General features: G+C 37.8%; 1 protein-coding gene across 1 annotated transcript; it reads left to right on the top strand.

Moving 5' to 3' along the window:
* The first annotated feature begins 8,926 nt into the window (after positions 1-8,926).
* cnn2 (calponin 2) lies at positions 8,927-27,825 on the top strand. The gene is made up of 7 exons (XM_033982675.2): positions 8,927-9,215; positions 16,490-16,611; positions 17,592-17,658; positions 19,738-19,875; positions 20,826-20,939; positions 22,583-22,729; positions 25,589-27,825. Exons 1-7 carry the CDS (start codon positions 9,159-9,161, stop codon positions 25,874-25,876), a joined length of 933 nt encoding a protein of 310 aa, XP_033838566.1. The 5' UTR covers positions 8,927-9,158; the 3' UTR covers positions 25,877-27,825.
* Positions 27,826-27,876: the final 51 nt, after the last annotated feature.

Below are 27,876 nucleotides of genomic sequence, written 5' to 3'. Positions count from 1 at the left end.
ATGCTGTTGTTGTTTGAGGAAGTAAAACTAGACCGCAGGGGGTGGTGTCCAACACCATGCTCATGTCCCAAAAACCCACCTGACCACATGAGACTGCCCCCTAGAGGTCCCGAGGCAGCCCTCCCAAGCTTTATGTGAAACATAAATTATAAAAACGTTCATGCTTTCATCTTATTTATTTTGACCAGTTCATTTATGGGTTGTTCATAAACGCAGATATATTCTTTTCTTTTTCTTCCTGTTGACGTTGCATTGTTGTCCATCTGAGTTCCAGTGTGTTAGGGAATAGCTGTTCGATGCTTTTGGGCTAAACATTCCATACCTTGCTTTAGCTGTGAGTTCTACACAGGAATTTTTTCAACTGTCAATCTTCTCATTCAAAATGGTTCTAAATCTCATCGCTGTGGTGTGAAGTTGTTTTGAAAAACTTGTGGACAGGCATGCACTAATACTTTTATTGGGTGTCTCCTTCAAGTTTAACCAAAATCTACAGAAACTGCTGAATTATTTTGTCATCCACTCTAGAATTTGCACTATATTTAGACCATATTATATCAGAAAAATGTAAAAAAAAAAAAAATCTAAGTCTAAAAAAAATTCTAATTTGTGATAATTAAATATGCCCTTTCTTATTGTGTTAACGCCTTATCACATCCCATTTGAATCACATGTAATACTATTCTTTCAAATGTAATATAGATGGTACATTCTACTTATTTCATTATAATTATTAGAATGTGTTTCCACCTGGTAATATTTTTCATAAATTTAAAGTATTTATAGCTCTAAGATAATGTACATCAAAATTAATCTCGCAACCAGTTAAATGTTTGTTTGTGAAAATAAGCGGCCAATCAGAAATGTAATTACTGTAGCATAAAAATAATGAGGACTCGAGGGACAGCGATGGAAAGAAGCGTGTAGCCTCCATTACGAAAAATAGTCCCAATATCAACATGGAGATTGCGTCAGGGGGACCTTGAAATATTACGCTATAGGGCTTCACTATTTGGGTGAAAACTTTTTATGGCAAGTATTGTGATTAGATTCACGATGTGTTTAGGATTGTGTTGAATTACACATTTTAAATTACCCAGTTCATATTTCTGTTTTTTCTCACATGTTTTTGCTCTTGGAGTTAACTAATACAGGAATCCCATACAATTTAGAACAGGTTTGTAAAGGTCAGAACTACAAAAACTAAACAAATCTACGTGGACAGAATGTTTTGTGAATTGATAATTGCACCAACTCAAATTGTGATTCCATAATAATGAATTGTTCAGTCCTGTCAATTTGAATATTTTCCAAATTTCAGTTTAAAATTGCACTTGAAGTCTGTGTTAATAGTTTTGATATCAGTGTGTGGTGTGGGTATTTTGCTAACAACTTTGTCGCCTTGATAGCGTCTTTGCTAATTCAGAATGCCAAAATATACATAAAAGCATTATATATATGGAACAGTACAACGTAAACAAATGCATTTCTGAGGATTGGTGACTTGTAAACAGTATTAATGATGATTGAAAAAAGGGTTTGATTTTTCTTCAACTTTATTGTATATTGGTGCTATAACTCCTAGATAGGCCTAAGATACAGTATTACAATATAAACAAAACCAGTATACAGAAAAGTTAATGTCTGCCTGTCCACAAACTCTTCATGCTATTTACAAAAGAACTTCACGCACACATTCTCACATTTGAATGCTACCTTTTCATTTGCCCTAGATCTTAGTTGCCTTTTGAAAATTGTTCCAAATGTATTGAGTTGGATGGTAGAATGTACAGGGTCGCGACCTTTGCGATGCACTTGACACATTTATCGTAAAGAGTCCCGCCCACTTCGAAGTCGGCTCTAGTTCCGGAAGTAAATTTTCCAATAATTTTTCCCACAGGCTTTTGGAAAAATTTAAATATTAAGAGTTCAAAGGCATCTCGGAGGCTACGTGCTCACTCATATTCAAAAAGCACATTGAAAACGCAAGATTCTCTGAAATGCTTTACAAACTTAGCGGTTTATAAAGTTTCAGAAACAGATTTGAAATAAAATTATAAGTCTCGTGGATATTAGCGACCACTTAGCTGATTAGCCCTGACCTTTCAAAGTTTAGTTGTTTTTTTTTTCAAAGTCTATGGGAAAATTGAATAGGAATTTTACTTCCAGAACCAGGGGGTTGTTGGTTACGGTTGAGCTCCATTTCAAATAAGTTTAGGACACTGTTGAAGTAGCATTTCTTTACATCATAATCATATTTCTCACCTAAAATCTGCCTCCTCACTTAGCTGTCAAATCCTTACATTCTTACCAATGTGCCTTGGTGAAACGGTGAGCTAGTTTTTTTTTGTTTTCTTTTTGCTTTGGAACACGCCTGTCTGCCCGTACGTCCTCCTCACGTTTCCAAAGCTGGGAATTCTGAAATATTTTTGTGCAAAACTCCGACTTTTAAGTGACGCCGGTATATGCACAGTTACTATGGGACTATGGGACAATAAGGAAAACTGCACAACCCGGACACAAGCTGGCAATAAGAGGAAGAGGTGGAGAAGGACCCGGAGTGTGGACCTTGGGCATCTTTATTTGTTCAGTGTTTAACATCTCTCAATTGTTTGGAAAATAAAATGATTCTTCAACTATGTGACGGGAGCTGGTTTGTCGTTTGGAGTCAAAATTCACATGTACTTGGGGAAAAGTTTGGGATGTCGTAAATGGCTGGAAATCTCATTAAAGGAGCTGTATGTAAGATTTGGATTTTCAATTTCGTAAACAGGACCTGCGCCTCTAGATGTGAGGTAGACATGTTTAAACCAGATGTAACTTACTGATAACTCTAATTCTAAGGCTTATTATGTATTCTTCATTACAAAAACATTGGACATGAAGGCCAAGTTGTTTTATAATTTGGTGTTTTGGTTCAAGACAGTTATCCAGGCTGCAGAAAGCATTATGAACCTCACATCAGTCTCTCATTTGGGACTTTCTGATGGTGATAAAATGGTGACTACGTAAACCTCAGCACCTGCAGCAGAGGCACTGGCGACACGGGTGCAGTTGTGATTGTTGCACCCACATACAGGCTACGGACAGTTCCTTTAAGGGAAATTTTATTGTAGAAATGTTGAGGGTTAGGGGTGCATTATGTTTTCAGGTGCTTGTCTATAGGGATGGAATTACTTTGCCTGCATTGTTCCACAGTATGGCATTAAATGTATCTATTTCGCTGTAACTTGCCCTGATGGTGTCACCTGCTTGTCTCCACAGATTGATAATTTAATGCCGTACTGTGGGACATTCCAGTTAGTCACCAAGCAGCTACCAGAAAAGTTACATCGTGAACCTTTAAATTATAGGTTATGCGTTTTGTTTAGATATAAAGTTTATGCCAATTTTAGGTCCATACACTCCAAGGGTATCAATTGAACTTTATGAAACGGTTACAGGCTACAATATTTAGGCTAATACAAGTTTTATGCAAAAGAATAGAATGCTCTAAATAAAAGCAACACTATCTTTAGAGTTACTTTTATCTGTCATCCCAGTTATTTTTGCTTGTAATTTAAACTGTCAAATTCATACAGGCTAATTGTTGTACTTCTGCCACTTCACGTTTCTGCCACAAGAGGGAGCCCTGTCCCTGTTTCTCCCAGTAAACCCTGTTGTTCAGCGATGACAGTATTATGAGCCACTGTGACAGATCATGTGTGGACAGACCGATCCCTCCTCCAGCTGCTCTCACTCTTTGCCTTCAGCACTTTAGGAGATGCTGTGTAAACATGTATTTTGTTAACAGTAGTTCTTAGTATCACACATATAATGTAAACAAGGGTGTCCGGAACTTTTTTTGTCCGAAAATACAGGTCAGTACAGGGGGTCATTCAGATGGGTGAATTTAACACAGCTTTGACAGACACATAGTCTGCGGTGGAGCATAATAAGTATAAGTAGTAGAGTAATATATTTAAGTACAAATTTTATCTGTACAAGTGGATACTTTTACTTCACTATATTTCAGAGCAGATATCTGTAAAGTACAAGGAAAAATGATTAATTCAATTGTTTTGGTTTCAGCATTTTTTTTAAAATCAAAATCACTACATTTGAAGCTTTTAATAGAATCTGCACAAAACGCTTTTACTTTTTAAATACATTTTTAAACTGGTACTTCAATAAATTTGTAGTAGACTTTTTCATGTGATACTTTTTTGTTTTTGCAGCAGTTTCTGTACTTTAGTAAAAAAAACACCACCACTGGCCATCATGTCTTTAGAGACTTGAAACATTATATTTAGGTGCTATAGACTGTAGACATTCTCCGACTACTTTTCAGTGTTTCGCTTCATTTAGAACCTATTTCATCAACATTTTTGCACTCCAGATAATAAATATCACAACCATGCCAAGACTGACATATCATTTAAATAAATAAAAATAAAATAGTCCAAACTACAATAACGTGCTCAGGTCCAGTTTAGTTCAGACTTTGCTGTTGTACAGACTAGTCATAAATGATCTAACCTACCCAACCCTGGATGTCCTATTAAATGGTTCATATTACTCTAATCTATGTTATAATGTTGTTTCCTCATCACAAACAGACCTGGAGTTGTGTTTTGTTTCTTTCACACATGTTTAACACACAAACCCTGAATATTTAGTCTGAGTTCTTCTCTCAAACAGAAAACACTCTGTTCCACCTTGTGATGTCATGTGGTGATACAGGAAGTGCTCCACTGTGTTTTTAAACTCCATTCACCTTCACTAGAATCATTTGGATAATTTCAGCCCTGGAATTGCCAATCTCTACTGCACTAAAGGTAAAAGGAGCTGTTAACTTAAAAACTACCACTGCATGACATCACAAGGTGGAACAGAGCATTTTGAGCTTTGGAGATGTAGACAGACTAATAATAAAGTATTACTCAAACATGTGGGAATGAAACAAAACACAACTCCAGGTGTGTTTTCGATGAGGTAACAGCATTATACCACGGCTTAAAGCTCACAAGAGTCAATATAGGACCTTTAAAAATCTGGTTTAGATCTGGTCATACTGAGTGTCTTTGGTGTCAAACATTGGAGTCACTGGCCTAGACTAGAGTATTTTATAGCCTGGGGTGAGAAAGACACGACTAAACCAGGACTAAACCAGAACTTCCTTTTGTTGAAATGCTGAACTGTGTCATCACTATTAACACTATGACATAGTTGATTCCTGCTCCACTGACGTCAGCTCCGCCTACAGACAGTGAGTCAGACCTGAGTACACCTGAGTACACCTGGACGCTTTGCTACTGCAGTACGTCCCCCTCACCTCGCGCACCTGGCCCACGTCCACTGCAGTCTGCACACTTCACACGTCCCACCATGAGGTAAACACTTGGGCCGACCTCACCTCTGTCTCAGGCACAGGCAAGAAAAGATGTCTTTAATAAGCACAGGTGGGTATACTTTTACTCCTACTTGAGTACTATTTGTACTGTGAGTAAGTCTAAAAGTGACAAAAGCTTCACGTCGAAAATGTGAAATGATTTGAACATTTGTTTTTCTTGCACCGATATAATGTTTTTTGTGAATGATTTAAAGTTTTGTCCTTCAAATTACATTCACGTCACATTATAAATAAAATGTTCACGTCCCAACAGTTACTTTTACTCAAGTAATTTACCCAAATACTTTTTTACTCTTACTTTTTCTTGGACCACTACTTTGTACTTCTACTTGAGTCATATTATTTGATCCTGAAAACCATTTCTTCAGGTACTCCTACTCAAAAATATTGAAAGGAACCCAGCCCTAGTGATCTATGAAAGTAATAAGTAAAGAGAGAGAGAGAGCTGTATAGCCTACCTTGTCCATAAGCTATACTGTCAGAGGCCATAGGCGCAGAATGGCAGCCACGTCTCAGGGCAGCTATGGCTAGAAAACTGTGGAGTGGAACTGGTCACTTTTTTTTGTGTATCCACTAAATTCAAAGTCACTGGTTCGCTCTGTGATCTCAAATGATTAAATATCATATTTTCCACAACACATTTTTACATTTTTACTGCTGTTACCTCAACTCGCCCCGCGCTGACGGGCTTTTCCGGTGTTAAATCAAACGTCAAGAGCGATTATCTGATTCTTACACACGACATTACGTCAGCCCAGTAGCTCTGCACGCTGACTTCATTTCAGTTCCTCCGAAGTTGTTTTTTTTTCATTCTAAGCAGTGAGTCAAGAGAAATCCAGCCGGTGTGTGTGCTCGGCTGCCCGGCTGGAATGTTGGGTGGGACCGCGATAGCTGCAGCGCTCCCCCCTCCAACAATTTGGGACGTTTCCTTCCATATAAGGACTTTTTGATATGACTCGGGAGCCGGGGACGAGCAGGAGAAAGGCGGAGTTTGGGATCGATGAACAAAGAGCAGCAAAAAGAAGTGGGCGGGGCCCGGGGAGAGTTAAGGTTTGTTTACTTCCGGGTTGGGTTGTTCTAAGAAATGCGTTATTAACTATCAGAGAGACTTCAAAATAACATTAACCAAGTAAAAGTACAAAGTAGTGGTCAAAATTACTCAAGTAAGACTTTTTAAAAAAAGTATTTGGTAAGCAACTGATTTATAATTTGAAGATAATGCAATTTTTTAAGGGACAAAACATTAAATAATGCACAACATAGTGGTATAACAGAACAGACTCACAGATGAAACAAATTAAATCATATCTGAAGGAGCTTTTGGCACTTGTAGACTCACTCACAGTATCAATATGGCTCAAGAAGAAGTAAAAGTCTGCTGCCAGAAAAAGTACTCTGAAAAGTACAATTCATTTAAAATAAAAATGACTCAAGGGTACGGCCCACCTCTGATAACGATTCACTAACGTAATGCCACATGAAAGGGCATGTAGAAAGTTGAATCTCCTTTCATTGCATAATAAGTGGAAATTTTTATTATTTTAATTACAGGGGCACTATATAACATTTGTGGTGTCACTGTGGAGATGCGTTGCCTGTAATCTTTCACAGTACGGCATTAAACGTATCTATGGAGACAAGAAGATGACTTCACTTTTGCACAGGAAGAATATAATTGAAAAAATAGATAAGTTTAATGTAATGCTGGCCAGGCAAAATAGCATCTCCATGGAGGCAAGCAGGTGGAAAGTTACACAGTGCATCTTTAATTATTTTCACACTCATATGAGTGAATCTGTTACACTTTCACTTACACTATCAGTCAAAAGTTGGGACACAGCCTTTGCCTTTCTTTTGACTGCTTTTTACATTATATATGCACACACAAGACATCAGATATATGAAGTAAGGTATACGGAATAAGGTATCAAAGAAAAAAAGTGAAATAATTTATGTTCAAAAGCACCACCCTTTGCTTTGTTAAAAAATATTTAGTAGTTATTTCACTTTTTTCTTTGCTACATAATTCCATACATCCTGCTTCATATATTTGATGTCTTCTGTATTTATCTGTGTAATCCCTCAGTCGTCCAGGTCTGATCCATAGCAAAACACAAAATTAAATCTGTCAACCGGACTCCAAGCAGCTTCTTCAGTTCAGAACTGAAGAAGTGGCTTGGATGAGCAGCGAAAATTCTTCACTCCTACAATGATTTGTCCAGTTGACAGATTTAATTTAATCTTTTCCTCTACTTCTGTATGTATCTAAAATGTAGAAAGTAGTAAAAATAAAAACATAAAAACACTGAATGAGAAGGTGTGTCCAAACTGTGCGTGTGTGTGTCAGATACAACAGCTGTAAACAGTGTTACCTCATCAAAAACAGACCTGGAGTTGTGTTGTTTCATTCACACATGTTTGAGTAATGCTTTATTAATCTGATCTCTAATCTGATCTAATCAGTTTTAAGTTAACAGCCCCCTTTACCTTTTGTTCAGTAGAGATGGGCAATTCCAGAGCTGAAATGATCAAAATTAACCTATAGAGATCTAAAGAGCAGAATGGAGCACTTCCTGTATTACCACAAAGTGTTTACTATTTGAGAGAACTCAGCCTAAATATGCAGGGACTGTGTGTTAAACACAACTCCAGGTATGTTTTTGATGAGAAAACAACATTATTACATGGATCAGAAAATAGTGTCCAATATATGTCCAGTATCCAATCTAACCATTTAAAATTTATATTGGACCAAATAAGATCCAGATAAATGCAAAAAAACTTCCTCCACCTGTGTGGAACAGGCCCATATCCACCTGTCCTTACGAGTCGCACTTGCACATTGAACATGAGAGAAGTGTTTTGCCTGAGGACACAACAGGTGAAAGTTATTATGGATTAATGCAAGGATGAACCCTTGTTTTGAACCAGCCTAGTCCTAGTTTTCACACGGATAGTTTTTCCTCATTTGCTTTTACCTGTTTTTGTTGTTTTAAATGAGACTGGTGTGATAATTAGTCCTGGATTGGTCCTATGGTTAGTCAGTGAAAATGCATTTAGTCACAGAATACTGAATACCCAAATTAACACGTATTTTGTAACATATTCTGATACATGGTCCAGTCAGAGTACTGCATGCAGAAACTACTGTATACTTTTACACTGAATGGAATTATATTATTGTGTAAAACCGACATATAATGAAGCCTACAAACAGCTTCATTTTGTTGCACTGTTTGTTGTCATTAATTTAGGCCTATGTCTAATTAGAGCACGAAAATTTGCACACACACAAGAGCTGTTTTCAGTTTTTTCTCACTAAAACCACCAAGTGCAACTTTACTAAAAATCAAACATAATGAAAAGCGCATAAAGTCTTTACTAACTTGTCACAACATGCTTTAATCAAACCAATTTTCTGTCCCTTTCTCTGTTACATAACCAACTGCAGGCGGTAACTAGGAAGTGCGCAGCCACGCTCCGCATATTAACGTCCTCCTCTGTTGAATATTCATGACGTGGCCTTATACCCGCAGTCTCTCCGGTTCCTCGTTCACACACTGCGTCTTGGCGTTGAACTCTCTTGACTCCGCGGTTCTTTGGACGACACCGTGGGAGCGCTCTAATTGGCGGCTGTAAAAGAGAAAGGAAGCCATCTACCCGAGGTTTCATTGAGAGAGAGCCAGACAGAAAAGTTTGGCACACCCGCAAGAACAATTTTACGTCTTTTATTTCCGTGCGTAAAATCTGCGTAAAAATCAGAGCCACAATGTCCGGATTCAACAAGGGACCCGCGTACGGCTTATCTGCTGAAGTCAAGAATAAGGTGAGGTTTTGTATTCTTAAAATAAAAACTTTTTGGGGGAGTTGTTGCTGCGATTTGCCACCTGATCTCCATCTTGATTTTTCGCAAACTCACTGTAAACTTCGTCAGGGTACCGTTGGCTTTCGAGTTTAATTTGTGCGTAATTTAGGCGTTACGCAGGGAGGATATTGACTTTCTCACGGAGCAGAACATTTTAAACAAACCATGGGCGTTGTCCGTTTGACTAAATGCCGTTGTGCAAATCTCCAAAACGTACAAGAGTTTTCCTAACTGCAATTTTTGAGCACACTTTGCATTAAAGCAGTTTTTACATTACTCATTAAAGCGCAAACCTAACGCACTGTTCTGCCCATTTGCATGTTGCTTTGTGGTAGTTTTTGGTCACATATCTCTGTCTCCTTGTTTGAAACTCCTCCCCATTTTGTTGAAAGGTAAACCACGTTGACAAATAACCTCCATGATGACCTTATTTCGTTAGTGTTCTGCCGCGAAGAGAAATGGCACTATTTATTTAGGCTGGGCACCTCCAAGACCTTTAACCACTTGGAATGTGCGCCACTGGGATGAGGCTGAGATGTGCATTATGACTAGTGAATACGAGCACTGCTGTCTTATCTCTCTGTTCATTTATAAAAGTGTTTTAGGGCACTCAGCAGAGATTCAAGCCAATTCTTACATAAATGTCTTTAGTATGCATAGTATTAAATAGATGTAGAAAAAAAGGTTAATGTGCAGAAAAGGCTGTTTTGGAACTGTGTCAATAAACAAAAACATAACATAGCCACCAATTTTAATATCAGTCTTTAACCTAGGTGGTGCATTTATGAATGGGTCATGATTAGTGTAAGAATCATACAGGGAAATAGCTTTAAAGGTGCACTATGCAACTTTTCTGTGAAAGGGTCGGTCACCTGCTTGTCTCAATAGTGGAGTTTCAGATTACATCACAACTTTCAATAGGACAATAATATTTAATACAGATGAGGGGCAGCGAAAAATGAATATTGTTCAAAAGCAGATTTTTGTTTTAATACAGTGAATATTTAGTTCTAGTAAAATAAATCAGGTTCAACATCTGTACATTTACCTTTTGGATACATTTCATGACAATGTACAATGTGATCAATAGGTAAACCTGTCTCTTGCCCCCATCTGGGAGTGTGACGTCATTACATTCTGAAAACCACCAGTAGAGATGTGATTTCTTTCCCTGAAATGTTCCACAGAATGGCATTAAACCTATATAAGCTGGTGGTGTACCCTCCACTTGAGAAGTTACACAGTGCACTGCAGCTTTAAGTAGCAGCTGAGGTCTGGTGTATTTGGTGTGTAGCTATAGTAGCACTTGTCATTCATTACTAGACACAGATTCCAGTGTGTAACGGAGCAGCACAAAACATCTTAGGCAATGTCTATGATTGTCATTATGTAATAACTGGATATTCAAAATAGGGTTGTTGTAACTAGATGATCATTTGAACAGGTATTGAGTCACATTCACAGGACAGAGATGAAACTTTCCTGAAAAGCTTTAGAATGATCTTGAGCTGTATCAAAACAAGTATAAGACACATAGACTTGTACACACCCATGGACCACTATGGAACCTACCTGGACGACTGAGGGATTACACAGATTTTCATTATTAACAATTAAAAATGGTTAAATAGACAAAGATAGACAGATACAGACATCTTCCCTATCTACATTTGTTGTGATGGTGCCACAGAATGGGGAACACTGTGGTCAGAAAATATAACATCATTTTCACAGTTTTTAAGGTAAACATTCTAAATAAAACATATTATCTCATACTGAAACTGCCAATGCTGCTCAATTTGTCCTGTCTGGGCTACTGTAGAATCAACTAAATATGTAATACTTAACACAACATGTCTACTTGGTCTGTAGTGTTAGAAGTACTCAGTTTTGTAACTAAAGCACAGATATTGGATCAAAAAAGTAAAAGTATCTCAAGAGAAAAACAGCTTAAGTAAGCACCTGTTTAAAAATGTACTTAAGGAATAAAAATATAAAAGTATTTCACGTAGAGTTTGAGATCTAATGAAGCTTCAAATGTTGTGATTTTGATATAGATTTGTGCTGAATTTTGGTCAACAGAAATAATTGAATTCATATTTTTTGTAGCTGTTTTTATTTGTAAAATTTGTAAAAAAAAAAAATGTAAATAACCTCCTCAGGCTTTTCAGATGGTCTCAAACAAAAAATAAATAAAACCTGGATATAGAAAGTACAGATACTACCCTCAAATGTAATGAAGTAATAGTAAAAAAGCATCCACTTTAAAATGTTTAATATTTGTACTCAAGTACAGTACTTCATTACTTTTACTTGGATCACGCTCTATTTTTACCCGGCTCATGCTGCGTCACACTAGCTTCACACCTTTTTCTATTCTTGAGATTTGGTACATTCTTGTGCGGTGTCCATGTAAGGCAGGCAGAGGATGCCGTCCCCGCCCAGAGCAGAGGGGGCAGGCAGGGGTGCTGGGTTCACATTGGGGTGGGCTGGGGGGGATGAGCCGTGGCATTTCCTGAGCTGACGTCACCTTTCCTCAGAAAACAAAGGCATTTTAGCATTCAGACCGAAATACACTTTCAAACTTTTATATAGTGGAGATTTAGCCTATACTAGTGATTTTGATACTAAGGAATAGACTCGATACTCAATACCGATGATAATACAAATTTTAAGACAATAAAAAGTAAAATAAGTAGTTCAAACTTTATATAGTGGATAAATTTCAGTCATAAGTTGTAATAGGGATGCATCAGATATCGGCACAGATGGATCAGCTTCCAGATATCTGTTCAACTGATATCCTGGTTAGACACGTACATTGATACATTGATTGACAATTTGCTATTATTACTTGGAACAGAAAGTCTGATAATGTTTGAGCTTTTATTTATGTAATGTTTTTTTCAGGGTGCTTTGTCAAATGACTCTAAACAGGAAATAACAAACCTCTAAAAGGCCATCAGTTCCTCATTCTAATAAAAACACTGTATTTTTAATATCTAACTGTTTAAAAGAAGTCAAATATTTATTTAGTTAGTGATTAAAAAATACATTATATTAAGACAAGAGTTTATCATCTACACATCCCACTCCACTCACAAAGGAAGGGCATCTGATGTAATAATATGTCAAATCAGTGTGTGATGGAAAAGTCTAGTTTATTGGAAGAAAGATGAACTCACCTTCATTTGCTACTTGTAGTCATGGAGATGTCATTGCTTTCCCTAGAATATTCCACAGTATGGCATTAAATTTCATCTCGCATGTATTCAACTACAGCAGTTTTTGTTGTTGGAAAATACCTTGAAAAACATGCATTCTCACTGTGAACAGGGCCACCTCTCCACAGATATAACCTGGTTGCGTCGCCTGCTAATCTCGATGGAGACAAGTTTAATGCCATACTGTGGAACATTCCAGCAAAGCAATGATCTCTCCATGAAGTTAAATACCTGGCGGACCGTTGTGCCCATGAGTTTCGGAATGACTGGCGAAGTGATTGACAATTTAAAACTAAATATTATAACTTTGAATTTTCCTAAATGCGTTTATACCCTTATTTGAGTCATTTCTACTTGAGTTGTATTATTTTGAAGCAGCATTACTCTTACTTGGCTACTCTACCACCTCTGCATAGTCCACCCTTAACCCCAAATTTTTACTTTTTCCAAATCTGGGAATCATTTGTGCTCAATAAACGCCGTCTGGTCTGCAAGTTCATTCATTTTACAGTCTTAACAACGGAAAACCTCCAGCCGGGATCACATTGTCCAAGTAGCTGCTATTATTTACAAGCTCTTTTCCTGCTGCACTCCGAGGGGGAAATTCCGCACATTCCCGTCGTCTTTTATAATAACGTGTGCCGGATTCCAATTAGAGCACGTTGAGATGTTTTTAATACAAGGGGGAGGATGGCGTAATTACAAGACAGCAGTTGCGGGTTCGATTCCAGTGTTGTTTATAATAGGCTTGCTCAGCGGTCGGCTTTCCATGGCCCCGGGGACAGAAGGGATTGTTAGCTGCGGTGAGGAGCTTGCATGAAGTCGACTCCTTATCATGTACTTTAGAGAGGTTAGTACGTGGTCATTTTGGGTTTTGGTCGGGTTTTGAAGTTACAGTTAGCGTGTTCAAGGAAACCACGGTGCAGTTTTAGACAGCATATTGCTGCTTATATTTTTTAGTACAGAAGTGAGAAAGTATTTGTTGTCACGATACTACAACTTCAAAGCTAAGGAATAGACTCAGTGCGCAGTACCAATTCCAATACAGTGGTCCCTTGTTTATCGCTGGGGTTACTTTCTAAAAATAACCCGCAATAAGCGAAATCCGTGAAGTAGTCAGCTTTATTTTTTACAATTATTCTATATGTTTTGCAGCTGTAAAACCCCTCACCACACACTTTACACACTTTTCTCACACAGGCATTAACATTTTCTCACATTTCTCTCTTGTTTAAACACTCTCAAAGTTCAAACCTTCGTATATTATATCCCCCTAACTCGATAATCGCTTTAAATGTGTTGTTCACGTTGTTCTCTGGTCCAGCGGTATCCACAGAGGCGCCTCTCCGTGCAGAGAAACACTTTTGAGTCCAAAGCGTTTCTGAAAATTGTCGGTGCAGAACGTTTCATCGATATTGTGGGTTTTGTCGGGGAGAAAACTTGCAAACATACAGCACTTCAGAGTCACACTGCGATCCAACATTTATGTAAATTTGTCTGAACACATTCTGTACTGTACAGGAGACACAGCACGGACTGATGGACAATGGTCTACAGTCCATCAGCCAATCAGGACGCAGAACACAATGCACGTTCATACACTGTAAAAAAAAGCCAGCAAAATTGGACTGAAAAAATCCACGGAACTGCGAGGCTGTGAAAGGTGAACCGCGTTATAGTGAGGGCCTACTGTACCACGATAATAAAAACATTCAACCGTATCAAAAATCCGATACTAATTGACACTAAAACTAGCATTGGAACTAGATACTCATTTGAGCAGGTATCGATACTAAAAGTGTCACATTCACAGGACAGAAATGAACCTTTATGAACCATTTAATGTTGAAAATCACATTCTACTGTGTAAAAGAGGTTTTTTTTTATTGTCAGTGTGGCGTCTGAATCAGTATTGAGTACCGGGTCTATTCCTTAATATCGAAATGGAGTTAAAAACTTTAGTATCTCGACAGCACTAGCACAGGATTAGCAGGTTTTATACAGAATTGCACACATTTTCTTTCATTCATTTGCCATAAAACTGGAGCCTATTCCCCAACTCATATGTCATATTACTGTACAGAGAAAGAACGCAAGGTTTCAATTTGCAAGCGTGTGAGTTAGCATGCTTCTATTATTACTGCTCCTGGTCCCTCCCTGTATACCATTACCCAACAACTCTGTACTTATCACGCTAAAAGAGCTATTCATCAGCGCCCAGACCCTCACACTTATGTCACACACGAACCAAACTCTAAATCTACACAACACCTTGCCAGCTTGACAATAACATCAATTATTGTGGTTCCACTCCCCTGCCTAACATTTTAATTAGCGTACGTAGCTAACAGGCTATCCTTGAGTCTGTGCGCGCGTATAGGCTAATTCACACGTAGCTTTATTGAGCAGGAGACAAAGTAGCGCTCTGTGGAGTTGGCGGAGTTTCGGAGCCGAGGAGCATTCATAGGTGACCCAGGAAATGTGATAAAACGCTAGCAGTCGTAGCACACTATTAAACTGGTGATAAAAAATGCAGAGTGAGTGATAAAGGTCAAATAAAACATGTCAAGGGAGATTATGTCATTTTTTAATTATTATTACTTTGTAGATAAAGATTTTAGTCCAATGTGAAATGGGCTGTATCAGATTTTTTTCAAGTAATAAAGTAAAATTTGTCCTGCCTCAGTACGGATACAGTTTAAAAGCAGTTCTTAGGGCTAAAATGAGACTTGTGTGTGTTGTCTGCATGTAATCAAAGTGTTTTTGTCATCGGCGAACCAGGAAGTAAGGATGGTGTACTGTTGGCATGCTAGTTGTTGTTAGCTTTGCCGTGATTTGACAATAAAACTCAGCTCTAGCCTTTTAAAAGTTGTGGAAAGCGCGTATAAACTCATCATGGTGAATAATTAGGATGTTAGAACTGTTTGCACCGTGAGGAATAACTTTAGACGGCTGCAAATAGTTTTACACGAAGTAGTTCAGTTTTTTGGGTTTTTAAGATGGTAAAAATCAGGTACAGCGCCTTTAACAGCTCCCGCTAAGTGATAGACTCAATACCCATTAATGATTTTGATACGTGAATGATCATTTTAAAAGTTATTTTTTTAGACAGTGTTGTAATTTTTAGCACAAAATAATAGTGTTTGTTTATTATACCATGTGGTCTTGTACTAGTCAAAGTAAAAGGTCAAGATTAAACTGTTCAGAAAGGTCAGATTTTATCCAGTTGATTTTTTTTTTTTTTTTTTTTTTTAGTATTGTTACTTACTTAAATAGTTTTCATACTAGTTTTATCGATTTAATATCAGATTTTTCGATACTTTTGACAACCCTTATTTGTGATGATATGCAAAATCTGAATATTGAGAAAGTCTATTAGGGTGTAAGAAATCTCAAACATATGCACTTTTGTGTGTACTTTTACAAAGCTTCCACATACTCAAACCTCATTCAACACATTTACACTTTTTTGATGGATTGCATTTTCAGAATCGTAAAAATCAATCAGAACTGAAGTCATTTTTCAAAGGAAGCTTTTTGTGTTTTGCCGTTCTTATTGATGTATGTTGAATTTACTCATGACTTGTTGTTTTCATGTAGCCAGTTGCATTGTAATCTATCAGCTTTTTAAGTCGGATGCCATTCCTGTCATGACTGGTCCCATCACTGTGGCTGGAATGTGCAACGAGGGATGCAACGTATGTTCTTCTCAGCCCGGCTTAGAATCGGTGACTCGTTTGTTCCTAGGCGAGACCTTACATAATTGCACCATTGTTTATAAGTGGTAAAGTAAAGTAGTCTTGATTCTCTGGTCTGGTCTGACTTGATTGTCTCTCGAATCTAATTCTCACCTCAGACTGTATTGTCCTATTGTATTTCTCCTCCACTTAACAACTCTCTATTTGCTTTTAGAGAGCCAATTTATCCGACAAACGGCACATAAAAACAGTCTGTTCTGCATTAGTGTTACTTCCCATGTGACCTCTAATCTCTGACCTCTTTCCGGGACAGATTGCACAGAAGTATGACCCCCAGGCAGAGGAGGAGCTGAGGAACTGGATAGAGGGGGTAACTGGGTGCCCCATTGGTCCAGACTTCCAGAAAGGCCTGAAGAGTGGAGTGATCCTTTGCAAGTAAGACGCAACAATCACTATGTTTACATTCACAGAGAACTCAGAGTGCTTTAAACAGCCAAAGTCAGATCATCTTTGCCCCCAAACCTGTCAGGTCACTCTTGTCCCAGTCTACAGCAGGTCAAAGAATCGAATAACTGCAAATGGGGGCTACAAAACGTTAAAACAGAACTAAGTAACATTTTTACCTCATTGAAGTTCGCTGTAAGTATTTTCAAGGTGTTTGAAGCGTCTGTTGTCACCCCCTGCTCTCTGTGTGGGAAAACCAGTCTTGCAAAACAGCCAACATGACCCGAAAGGAGTTCTTCTGAGAAACCTTGGCTCTTTTTAACATAATACGCTTTTATGTATACGGCCTTATTTCAATAAAATCAGCAGCAGCTTTTTAGTCTGCTTCCTGACAATTCCTAAAACTTTGCAGCTATAATTATTAATAAAAACCTAATAAAAAGCTAACAACCAAAAATGATCATATATATATAAACACACCTTTGGTAGAAATAGATAAGCGACACCTTATTTATACTAAGCCTTTTATTTTCAGATGCGATAGCTTCTCTGTTACTCAAGTTATTTTGTGCTACGCTACCCAAATAAACACATTGAAGCTTCGGTAGTTTTCACTTTCACTTTAACAAATACAATAAAACCACATGTACCAGTCTGTGGATGTAGAGGCCGTGGTTTTTCATTGCTGCTGATTTAAAATGAGGACACATCTAAACACGCGTCTAATATTTGCCTGTCTGTTTCTTACCTTGTGCAGTTGAATGCCTCTCCTAACCTCCTTGAACCACAACACGTCAATTGTAGTTAATGGGTTTTATATGCATTTTGGAAAATTCTGACTAAATTGGACTAGGCCAGTTATCTGGTTTTCCTGGTGTGTAAATATAGTGAATAAGCTCATATTTGGCGCTGTGTTTTAGAGGAAGTTGGGTGCAGCAGATTACAATGGTTTACTTTCTCTTCTCTCACAGACTCATCAATGAACTCCAGCCAAACTCTGTGAAGAAGATCAACACATCAGGGATCAACTGGCTTCAGGTGAGGGCAGAGGCAGAATATGATCATTTTAGAAGCAAAATTGAGCCTGTTCAATTCAATCTATGCTTCAAAAGTACAGTTCAAGTAAAATGTTTCTTTTCTGTGACTGTTTATGTCACATCAAGTTTATTGCATCATTCAGAAAGTTTGATTTCATAAAACGGGTCACCAGTGTTGGGATTAACTGAATACATGTACCAAAAATATATATTCAGAATACTAATTTTGAAAAAGAAACTGTGTTCTGGTACAGTTTGGGTAGTTTGCTTTTTTAAAATCATAATGACAACAGAAACACAGTACTTTGACAATAAATGGCTTCACCCAACCACTAACCATGAGCAAAAGAAAAGTTTTTGTGTTATCGGTCATATTCTCTGGGAATTGGCAAAAAAAATCACAAATTCTGCCAGGGTATGTAAACTTGTGACCACAACTGTATACCGTCTATCTTTTTGCCTCAGCTTTTTACACTACAGGATGTACATTCAAAGATCCTAACTCCTGAATTTGATGAGACATTGGAAAGTTGTTGATCTTACGTTTCACAATACAGTCTGTTATATCATAATAGTGCAGATATCTGCCTGAGCACGCAGGATCTGGCTGTGCGCCTGTTAAGCACTCCTCCTCCTTAATATGAGGTGTGGTCATAGAAGTGGAGTTGTCAAAAGTATCAAAAATCAGATACTAATCAATACTAAAACTAGTCTTGACACTAGATATTCATTTGAGCAGGTATTGATACTAAAAGGTCACAGGAAAGAAATGACTCTTTCCTGAATAGTTTTAGAATGATCTTGAGCTGTATCAGAACAAATAAGACACATAGACTAGTATACACCCATGGACCACTATGAACCTACCTGGGCGATGGAGGGATTACACAGATATATGGCCATGTGGGAATATAAAAGAAGGAACTATGATTTAATGTTGAAAATTGCATTCTATTGTCTAAAGAGTTTTTTATTATCATTGTGGTGTCAGAATCAGTATTGAGTATCAAGTCTTTCTTACTATCAAAATCAAGTTTGAAATGTGACAGCACAACAAAGACGTGGTGACAGTGTACTCGGGTCCTCCTCCTCTCACTCACTGCTTCCTGTGTGTTGGAGCTCTTAAGCGTGACTCAATCATGTTGCTTTGTGAAGATTTCATTGAGGCAGTTCTTCAACAAAAGGGCCTTTTTAAAACAGGTCTGATGCAATGATGTCATTTTTGTGCAAGACATTCTAGTGCTTTTAATGGTTCAAAGCTACAAACGTAAAGATCATAAAGGCAGTGGTAGACCTTGCAGCCTCTGAAGTAGTCCTGGTGATGTGGTGATAAAAAAATGAGTCGTGATCTCATTCATGTGATGTGGTCAGATGGTGAGTCAGTGATTCTCTTTAATGCTGCTCTATGCTCAACATTTTCCCCCGGCCACTGAATGACAGGAGGAACTGACCAATCGTAATAAAGATGAATCGTAATGTAAAGATGAATCGTAATGTAAAGATTCTAAGTCTAGATAGTAACTGTTAACCCGGTTCTTGCCACATTGAAATGTGCAGCATTCTGAACTGTGTTCTTTCATAAGTCTAGGATGGCTCCCACTGAAAGAGATCAGAACCAATGATCAGAGCATTCAAACAAATACTTCACGTTAATTGGTAGGAGCACCACACTAGCAAAACAACCCGAAAAATCGAATTCTCAAACTTTAGTTAAATCCAGTGGAGAGAAAAGCACAGAAATCTTTACCTGTTCGGTGCTGGCGTCCGTCTAAACCACAGTGGTCACAATCACATTTGAGGGTTTCAGCTGGAGTAGAATAAGTCTCAAGAGTTTGTGAACTCCCAAAAATCACATTAATTCATCTTGCTTGCAAGGCTTATAGTTTATGCTCTGGAAAGTTTGTTTGGAAGCCATAAAACAAAAAATCTATGAAAAAAAAAAAACATTGGCATAATCAGTTTGTTCCAGGTTTCAGTTGGGGGTATTCTCTTTTTCTGTTGAAGGGCAGTTTTTCATTCTCATACCAAATCCACTTTCCCTCTTGTACAAACCTAACTTTACTCTTGTTATTGTTTTCAGTTGGAGAACGTCAACAACTTCCTGGCGGCCATCAAAGCGTATGGCCTGAAGACCCACGACACGTTTGAGGCCAGCGACCTGTTCGACAACACCAACCTGACCCAAGTGCAGACCACCCTCCTCGCCCTCGCCAGCATGGTACCTGTGCACAATATTTACATCCATGACAAATATTAAAGGAGCTCTACATAATTTTTACTGTCTTAAAAAACAACTTGGAAAAACAACTAGATATTTTAAACGCTTTGCGGTGGCCCACAGTTATTCCTCGCTTACCTTGTGAATTCCGAGCATCCTAATTATAGACTACGATGACTTTATAAGCTCTTTTCACAACTTTCCGGAATGGAGTTTTCCCGTTACGGTAAAGTTAAAGTAACAAGCATGCTAAGTGCACTTCCTGATACTTAGACAATAAAATACTTTCTAATTAGATGCAGGCAGTACACAGCAGATTTATTTTGACCTCAAGAGCTTAAACAATATATCTGTACTGAGGAGAAACAATTGTTGCTTAATTACATGGAAGAGAATTGGGTACAGAACCTTTAAGATACTGAACCTCTGATATTGTATATAACCAGTGGTGGAACATAACAAAGTAAAGGTGAAGTACTGTAGTGGAGTAAACTTTTTAGGTATCTGTACTTAAGTAGATTTTAATGTGGATATTTTTTACTTTTGCTTCACTACATTTTAGAGAAGATTATTACTTTGTACACCACTACATTTTTGAACTGGACTGAAAAGTATTTTTCTTTATTGTTTGAGAGGGTTTATTTTTATGAAGTTCATAATTTGAGCAAACAAACAAATAAAAACAGCATGAAAAAACTAGCTGCTTTTCAATTTGATTCAATGCTGAACAAAGTTCTCCACACATCTTTATCAAAATAATTACATTTGAAGCTTTATTATGGATTTCATATGGATAAACAGATACTTTAATACATTTACTTAAGTAAATGTATCATATGAAAAAATCTACTTGAGTATTTTTTGCTCCAATATCTGTACTTTTACTTCAGTAACAATACTGAGTACTTCTTTCACCATTGTATGTAACTAATGTGTCTTCTCCTGCTTAGGCCAAGACCAAGGGCCACTCTCATGTGGAGATTGGAGTGAAGTACGCAGACAAACAGGAGAGGATGTTCGATGAGGAGAAGATGAAGGCAGGACAGTGTGTCATTGGACTTCAGGTACAGAACATTTTCATGCTACTAACGTACAAAATGTACAGGGAAAAGTTCAGATAAGTGGAACTAAACACCAAATGACCTTTTTTACTACTAAACTGAGTATATGGTGTTTTAATGGCATCATCTGCTGCTCCTAGTCATTTTTAGCAAATACCTAAATCTATCTGTGTACTGCCTTTTAGTGGCCTCTATAATTTCAACTAGTCGGTGACATCACAAAAGACTGCTCTAAATCTAGCCAAGTGGTTCTGATTACAAATACCTGGCTGCAGGGGCGAAGTTTGAAGTGTGGATAGGCCAATCCAGTTTGAAGTGTGTCGTCCAATCACACTGTTTCTTATACCTCCAGACCTCACCCCTCCTTTTCCTCACTCTCCCCTTTAGCCCTCCATGTACTGCCCAGTTTAGCAGCTGTATTTCAAATGTGGCTGTGGGTGGAGTTTAGGTGTTTAGTCCCACTGTAAATCCACAAAGAACTAAAAACACTGATAACTGACAGATATGTATATTATCTAAGCTGAGACATTGAGTTGGTCTTGAGATGACATGGGCTTTGCAAATGTCACAACAACCTATGACACTTATCAGTCTGTCTACTATGAAAATATAAATCACTAATCTGATAGCAATTCTACAGAATAACAGCAAGTAAATATTTTCCAAAATTGTCCTGGCCTTCTTATTGTGCAATAATATTACAGACTTGTTTCACACTCTCATTTGACAGTATATCTTTAGACATATGTGACAGATATGGAATGGCCTCTACATAAGTCATAACTCTTACCTAGCATCATAATGATAACAATGGCCAAAATGTGTCTAAATTACACAATAATTACGACTAGACTAAAAATAAATGACAACACCATAATTGTGTTGAATAAACGTTTAAACTGACAGAAAAATGCCTTCTTTGTTCTCAAATTATCTCTGTATTTTAGATGGAATCTTTTTCCATTTTACAACTAACTGCTACTTCCTTTATTTTTGTGCTTTTTTGGTTAACATTTTTTTTCCAAACAAATACTCAAACTGCAGAGGACCTCACGCACCATGAGTGGTACACAGTGTGAGAAACACAGTTTTAAACGATGTAGTTTCATTCACTACATGTATTGGACATGAAATCATAACACAAACTAAAGCACAAACAAGTGAATAGGTGAAAGGTGTGCACAGTCACGAGGAGCAGGTTGTGGTGAAACGGCTCATGTCGAAACCTGCTGTGATGTCACATCCCAAACACGCTGTGGATGTTTGTGTTTGTGTGACTTGTCATCTCAGTGTGGTGTCTCTATGGCTCCTCTCTGTAAGGAGTGAGCACTGACGGCATACAGACAGCATACAATTATGAGGTTATTATAGTGCAGATGTTATAAGGTTAGAAGAACAATAAAACACCTCACTATGACTGTATACCACAGAAAATATACATAGTGTAAAGTGGGATTTTACAATTGTCACAAGTATGGAAAACGTAAATGGGAATAAAGTACCAAAATATAGATACATTAGTGGTTGTAAAAGTTAAATGCAAGACATTCTGTGACACATTCTTCATTGAGACAACAAGAGTTATATAATGTGTTCATATATGTATATTTAAATTTTTATTCACCTGTGATGTGTGTCTTTTTCAGATGGGCACCAACAAGTGTGCCAGCCAGGCAGGAATGAGCGCATACGGCACCCGGCGGCACCTGTACGACCCTAAAGCACCTGTCCAGACGCCCATGGACAATACCACCATCAGCCTGCAGATGGGCACCAACAAGGGGGCCAGCCAGGTGAGCACCCACCCCGAACACACGCAGCACCCATAACACGCCCACAAACATGCCATTAACACGGCACCACACCCCTGTCTGAGAGGGTTATAAAGCTTTACTCTGGAATCTTCCCCCGGGACTTCGCAAGCTGCTATTGTCTGGGGCTATAAAATCGTGGACATGTTTAGTCCTGTGGAAGGTAGACTTTATCCGGGAATACTTTTGCAATTAAATGTTTGTACAATGGAAAGAAAGCAGATGCCTACACGCAACATCCATTTCTAAAGATCTATTGAACTTGTAGTAATTGTAGTTGGAATGTTGTTATTCTAGGCTAAAGTAATTCAGAGTTTGTTTATAGAAAAGAACAAAGTTAAACAGCTCAGAGTCTTTCACCGAAACAAAAACATTATAACCAATACCAATACTAAGACATGCAAAAGAATACAAATAAGGGCTGACTTGTAATTTTTAAACTTAAAAAAAAAAAACAGTTTGTGTGAATATATGTTGTAAAGACGTTTTGTTTGGATATTTGCGTGGGGATGTTACTTTGACACAGAAGATTACGGCTTTGTTGTCTACAAAACAGTTTAAAACAGCTGTGTGGTGCTGCATGCTGATTGGTTCATGGTCAAACTCTAAGACGTGTCCTCGTCTCACGGCCGTGTCCTTTGGCTGCAAAAGTGATAAGATAAAAGTGTGAATTTTGTGAAAATGTGTGATAATCTCGAGTGGCAACAAACTGGGTCTCATTGAGTAAAATATATACTTGCACGTGTAACAGCTAGACCGGGGGGGGGGCAAACTTTTTGACACACTCACATTTTGGAACCCATTGTGGCCCGAGGGGCCGGGCCAGGATATATAAATGTATATATTACATCAGAGATTTGTAACATGTAGCAAAGCATGAATATGCAAGACTCATTGTACAATTTCTTTTTCCAAATGCATTAATTAAATTAATAATTCATTTATTAAATTTCAGTTTAATAAACACAGCAGAAAAACTTTGAACAAGGTTTACCCTTACTTTGTCTAGCCCATGTCTGAGCTAGACACTCACAGCTCTCCACATTTGGGTTAAAAATGTCCCACAAACGATTATTGACCATTTTTTATCATGATAAACGATATCATTGTTTATTGTCCCATCCCTACTTTAGGTTGTAGTGTTGTTGTCACAGTACTAAAGTTTCAAAATCATTCAATACTAAGAGAAAGGCTTGATACTGATACCACAATGATGATGAAATTACTTTTTAAATAATCATTTGCAAAAAATGTATTGGCAATGTACATGTAATATTTGGCTATCAAGACATACTTTGACATATTTACCACATGCTACTATCAAGAGCCTTCAATATCTAGCTCCAGGACTAGTTAAATATAAAACAATGTCTGGATTTTTCAACCAACATCATTTATTCACATCAATTAAAATATTAAATGATCACATGGTAATACTATCTTGCCAAACCAATTATAGCTATGTTACACACATTATTCTTTATCAGACTAAAGTAAGTCTTGGAAAAACTCTCACTATTAGTAGTTTAATAATAGCAACAGTTACTTTACTTTACCAAGTACTCATATCTTTAGTTACTGAATAATATGCACTTCTAAATCACTGATTACACTGCACAGTATCCACACACTGTTTATTCATGGTTACATACTTATCAGTGTGAACTGGTGAATTGTTAAGTGACCTGTGACCACACATTTGCCTATAAACTGTAGTGTGGACAGAAATGCAAATCAAGTCAATACTAGTCAAATACTTCCTTGGTTGGATATGGACAGTGCAGTATATATGACCCAAAGAGAGGAAATTTTAAAACTGATACGTAGTAACCATAATGTCAACAAGGGCCAAAACCTGTCTAAATTACACAATAGTTGTGATTAGACTGATCAAGATAAACACCTTTTTTGTTTTGTGAGTTGAAGGTTTAAACTATCAGAAGAATGACTTCCTCGTGTGTAAATTGCCTCTGCATTTTTTTGAGTTTTTCATGTTGATGAGTCGAGGGATTCTGTTTTTTGTTTCACCACTGCTTCCTGTATTTTTATTTTTTTTTAAGTTTCCACAAACTGCCACTTAACTGATGTAAAACTGTGATAAATATTTACCACAGCTACTATCCCACCGAACCAAGTCATAATTAAAAACACATGAAAACCTCTCATGTGCACTTTATTAAAGTAGTTGAAGGTATTTGTGACTTCCCTGTGATATTTGACTGTACAGGACTAGATGCTTTATGTGTTTCATGTCTGTGTGTGAATGGGGTTTTCAATAGTTGTCATACAAGCACAAATTCCTTTTTAAAGTCAAACCAGTACCCGTATTTGCTACCTGCGCTACTTCCCGAGCATTCTTCTGTATAGGTCAATAGGTGAATGTAAATAGCCAACAGTAAGTGAATGTAGTGTATTCTGTTTGGCCCTAACCCTGTGATTAAACAGGCATTGTCCAGGCTCCATAAGCCGGGATAGCCTCCAGCCACCCGTGACCCACCACAATTCAGCCACTAAAGGCAGTTTGTGTGCTCCAGTTCTCCCGGACAAGCATGTCTGTGGACGGAGCAGGATGCCATTACCATTAGGATATCGAGTTATATTACACACAAATGATGGCTGTATTAGTGTCAATATACAGATAGCATGATTCTTGAATCTGGTAGAAACACATTAGTGGCTGGATTCTCCCGAAGGTCCAAGTCATTCCGTTGTCTATTTACTAAACGTCGTTTTAGCAGCCTTTGATTAGACTTTTACAACATTCACAAAATCAACACAGCCCTTCCATCACATTTTCATCAGTAACGTCTCATTATAACTCCCCTTTTCTCCTCCTCATAGTCTGGCATGACCGCTCCGGGTACGAGACGCGCCATCTATGACCAGAAACTGAACACGGAGCACTGTGACAACACCACCATGTCCCTGCAGATGGGCTACAGCCAGGGGGCCAACCAGAGCGGCCAGAACTTTGGCTTGGGGCGCCAGATCTATGATGCAAAATACTGCCCCAAAGCCCAGGCATCCAACGGGGAGCAGAATGGAGCGGGTGGAGACCAGGACTACAGCGCCGAGTACCAGGACCAGGGATACCATGAGGAGTACAGCCACGCTGAGACTGAGTACTGAGAGAGGAGAAGTTAAAGTTAAAGAGAGTTAAAGGGCCCATACTATGCAATTTTATGACCTATGTTATTACACTGTTTCTTCATCAAAAACATACCTGGAGTTGTGTTTTGTTTCATTCACACATCATTTTAATCCTGGAATTTCCAATCTCTACTGAACAAAAGTAGCTGTTAACTTGAAGACTACCACTCGATGTCATCACATGGTTAAACTGAGCATTTTGAGCTTTGCCGTAGACAGACTAATAAAGGAGTTCCCAAAACAAAACAAAAAACAACTCCAGATATGTTTTTTTTAATGAGGTAACAACATTCTAACATGGCTTAAAGCTTAAAGAGTTAATTTTGCGTAATATCTGACCTTTTAAGGGAGGGAGAGAGTTGAGAAGGAACGCCAAAACAACCTCATGGCGAGCGTTTTATTTTTATATCTAGAGCGTGGCAGAACAGATGTGTGGAGAGCCCCAAAAGTCTGGCGAAATCTGTTTGTAATTGGTGGTTTCTTGATGATAATGTCATTCTTTTTAAGTGGGAGATGTATTGAAAAATGAATGATATTGTAATTAGACATTGAGAATAGTGTCTATATTTAAAACTATTAAACACAACCTCAAAAAGAGTCTAGTGAATACTCCCAAACTATGGTATTTAGTGAAATTTCAGCACTTTCATGGTAAATTCTATGGTTCATTCATGTTGTGTGCGAAACTCAATTAAGACATTTACAGGCACATTCCTGATACATTGTAAAAGCTGACCTATCACGCTTGTGTCTGCTGTGTAGTTATAATCTATGATACCCGTGGATTGTTTTGTTATAATTTGCACGTTTTTCAATCACAATATTCATCTCAAACGCCTTAAGAAAAGAAACAAATTTGGCGTAAACATCATCATCACAACAAAGACACCCATGCTTCCACAGGACAATTCTCCACATGATACAAAACTGGACACAACAGCTTCAGTTTCATTAGCGAGATGCACACGGATTGTAATGTGATCGCATCTGAAGGGGGAGTGACTCAGTGCATCAAAAACAAAATTGAAACTTGTATATAACACGTTTTCAGTGAATATAGCATTTTCAAAACAATCAAAGGTAACATGGTGATCTAAATATGTTACGTGTTAGCAGAAGCACAAGTGTAGTGCCTCTAGTCCACTTACCAAGCAGTTTTTTCTGGACTTGTGGGGCTCTGCTGTTGCCTATTGTACTATTGTAGTATTTTTATGAATCGTGTCTTACCCCTATTGCGCGAGAACGATGTTACACATATCAAAATGAACTGTATTCTGTGATTTTTGTATTTAAAAGGACCACAGTAGCCAATCTTCGGCTTAGCTCGGAATGTTTATGTGCCAAATCTTCAGCTTGTAGTAATAATTATTCAGTAAGGGAGATTTCTGAGGGGATGGAGAAAACAAACATATCTGTATTCTTTTGTAGTATTTTAAGCAATCATTTTATACTTCTCTTTTGAATGTACTTTTGTGTAGTGTTTAAACTGGCATTGTTCAGTATTGGCTTTTAATACTTGGTTAAAATAAGGGAACAAAATGCCTTTTCTTTCATTCATTTCATGTTTTATTATTAGCGGAAATAGTTTCTTGTTTGCTTAAGCTGTCCGACTGGAGCGGGATTGTTTTGGTTGGATTTAGACCCATAAGAAGTAACTGAAGTGAAGTTGAGAACATTCCTTGTGTAAAATGACTGGATTCTTTTGTGAATGAATAATGTTTAGTAAAAGTGATGATCAAATCTAGTGGAATATGCAAACCATTCCTGCAAGTGTTTTTGATTTCCGATGATTATTTAAGCATATTTGTGATTTTAATGGTGTTTTATACTTTGGAACCTTCAGCGTTGGACCAATCTGTTTCCTCTGGAGTCATCTTTGTACTAATAGAAAAAAAAAACAATTGTATAATAAAAGATTTTGAAAATACTACGCGTGTGTTTTTTGTTGTTATAGTTTGGTATTGGGTCTGATAGATTGA

The sequence above is a fragment of the Periophthalmus magnuspinnatus genome, chromosome 17 (genome assembly GCF_009829125.3).
Source record: "Periophthalmus magnuspinnatus isolate fPerMag1 chromosome 17, fPerMag1.2.pri, whole genome shotgun sequence".
NCBI classification, from domain to species: Eukaryota; Metazoa; Chordata; class Actinopteri; order Gobiiformes; family Gobiidae; genus Periophthalmus; species Periophthalmus magnuspinnatus.
This window is presented reverse-complemented; position numbering and strand designations above follow the sequence as displayed.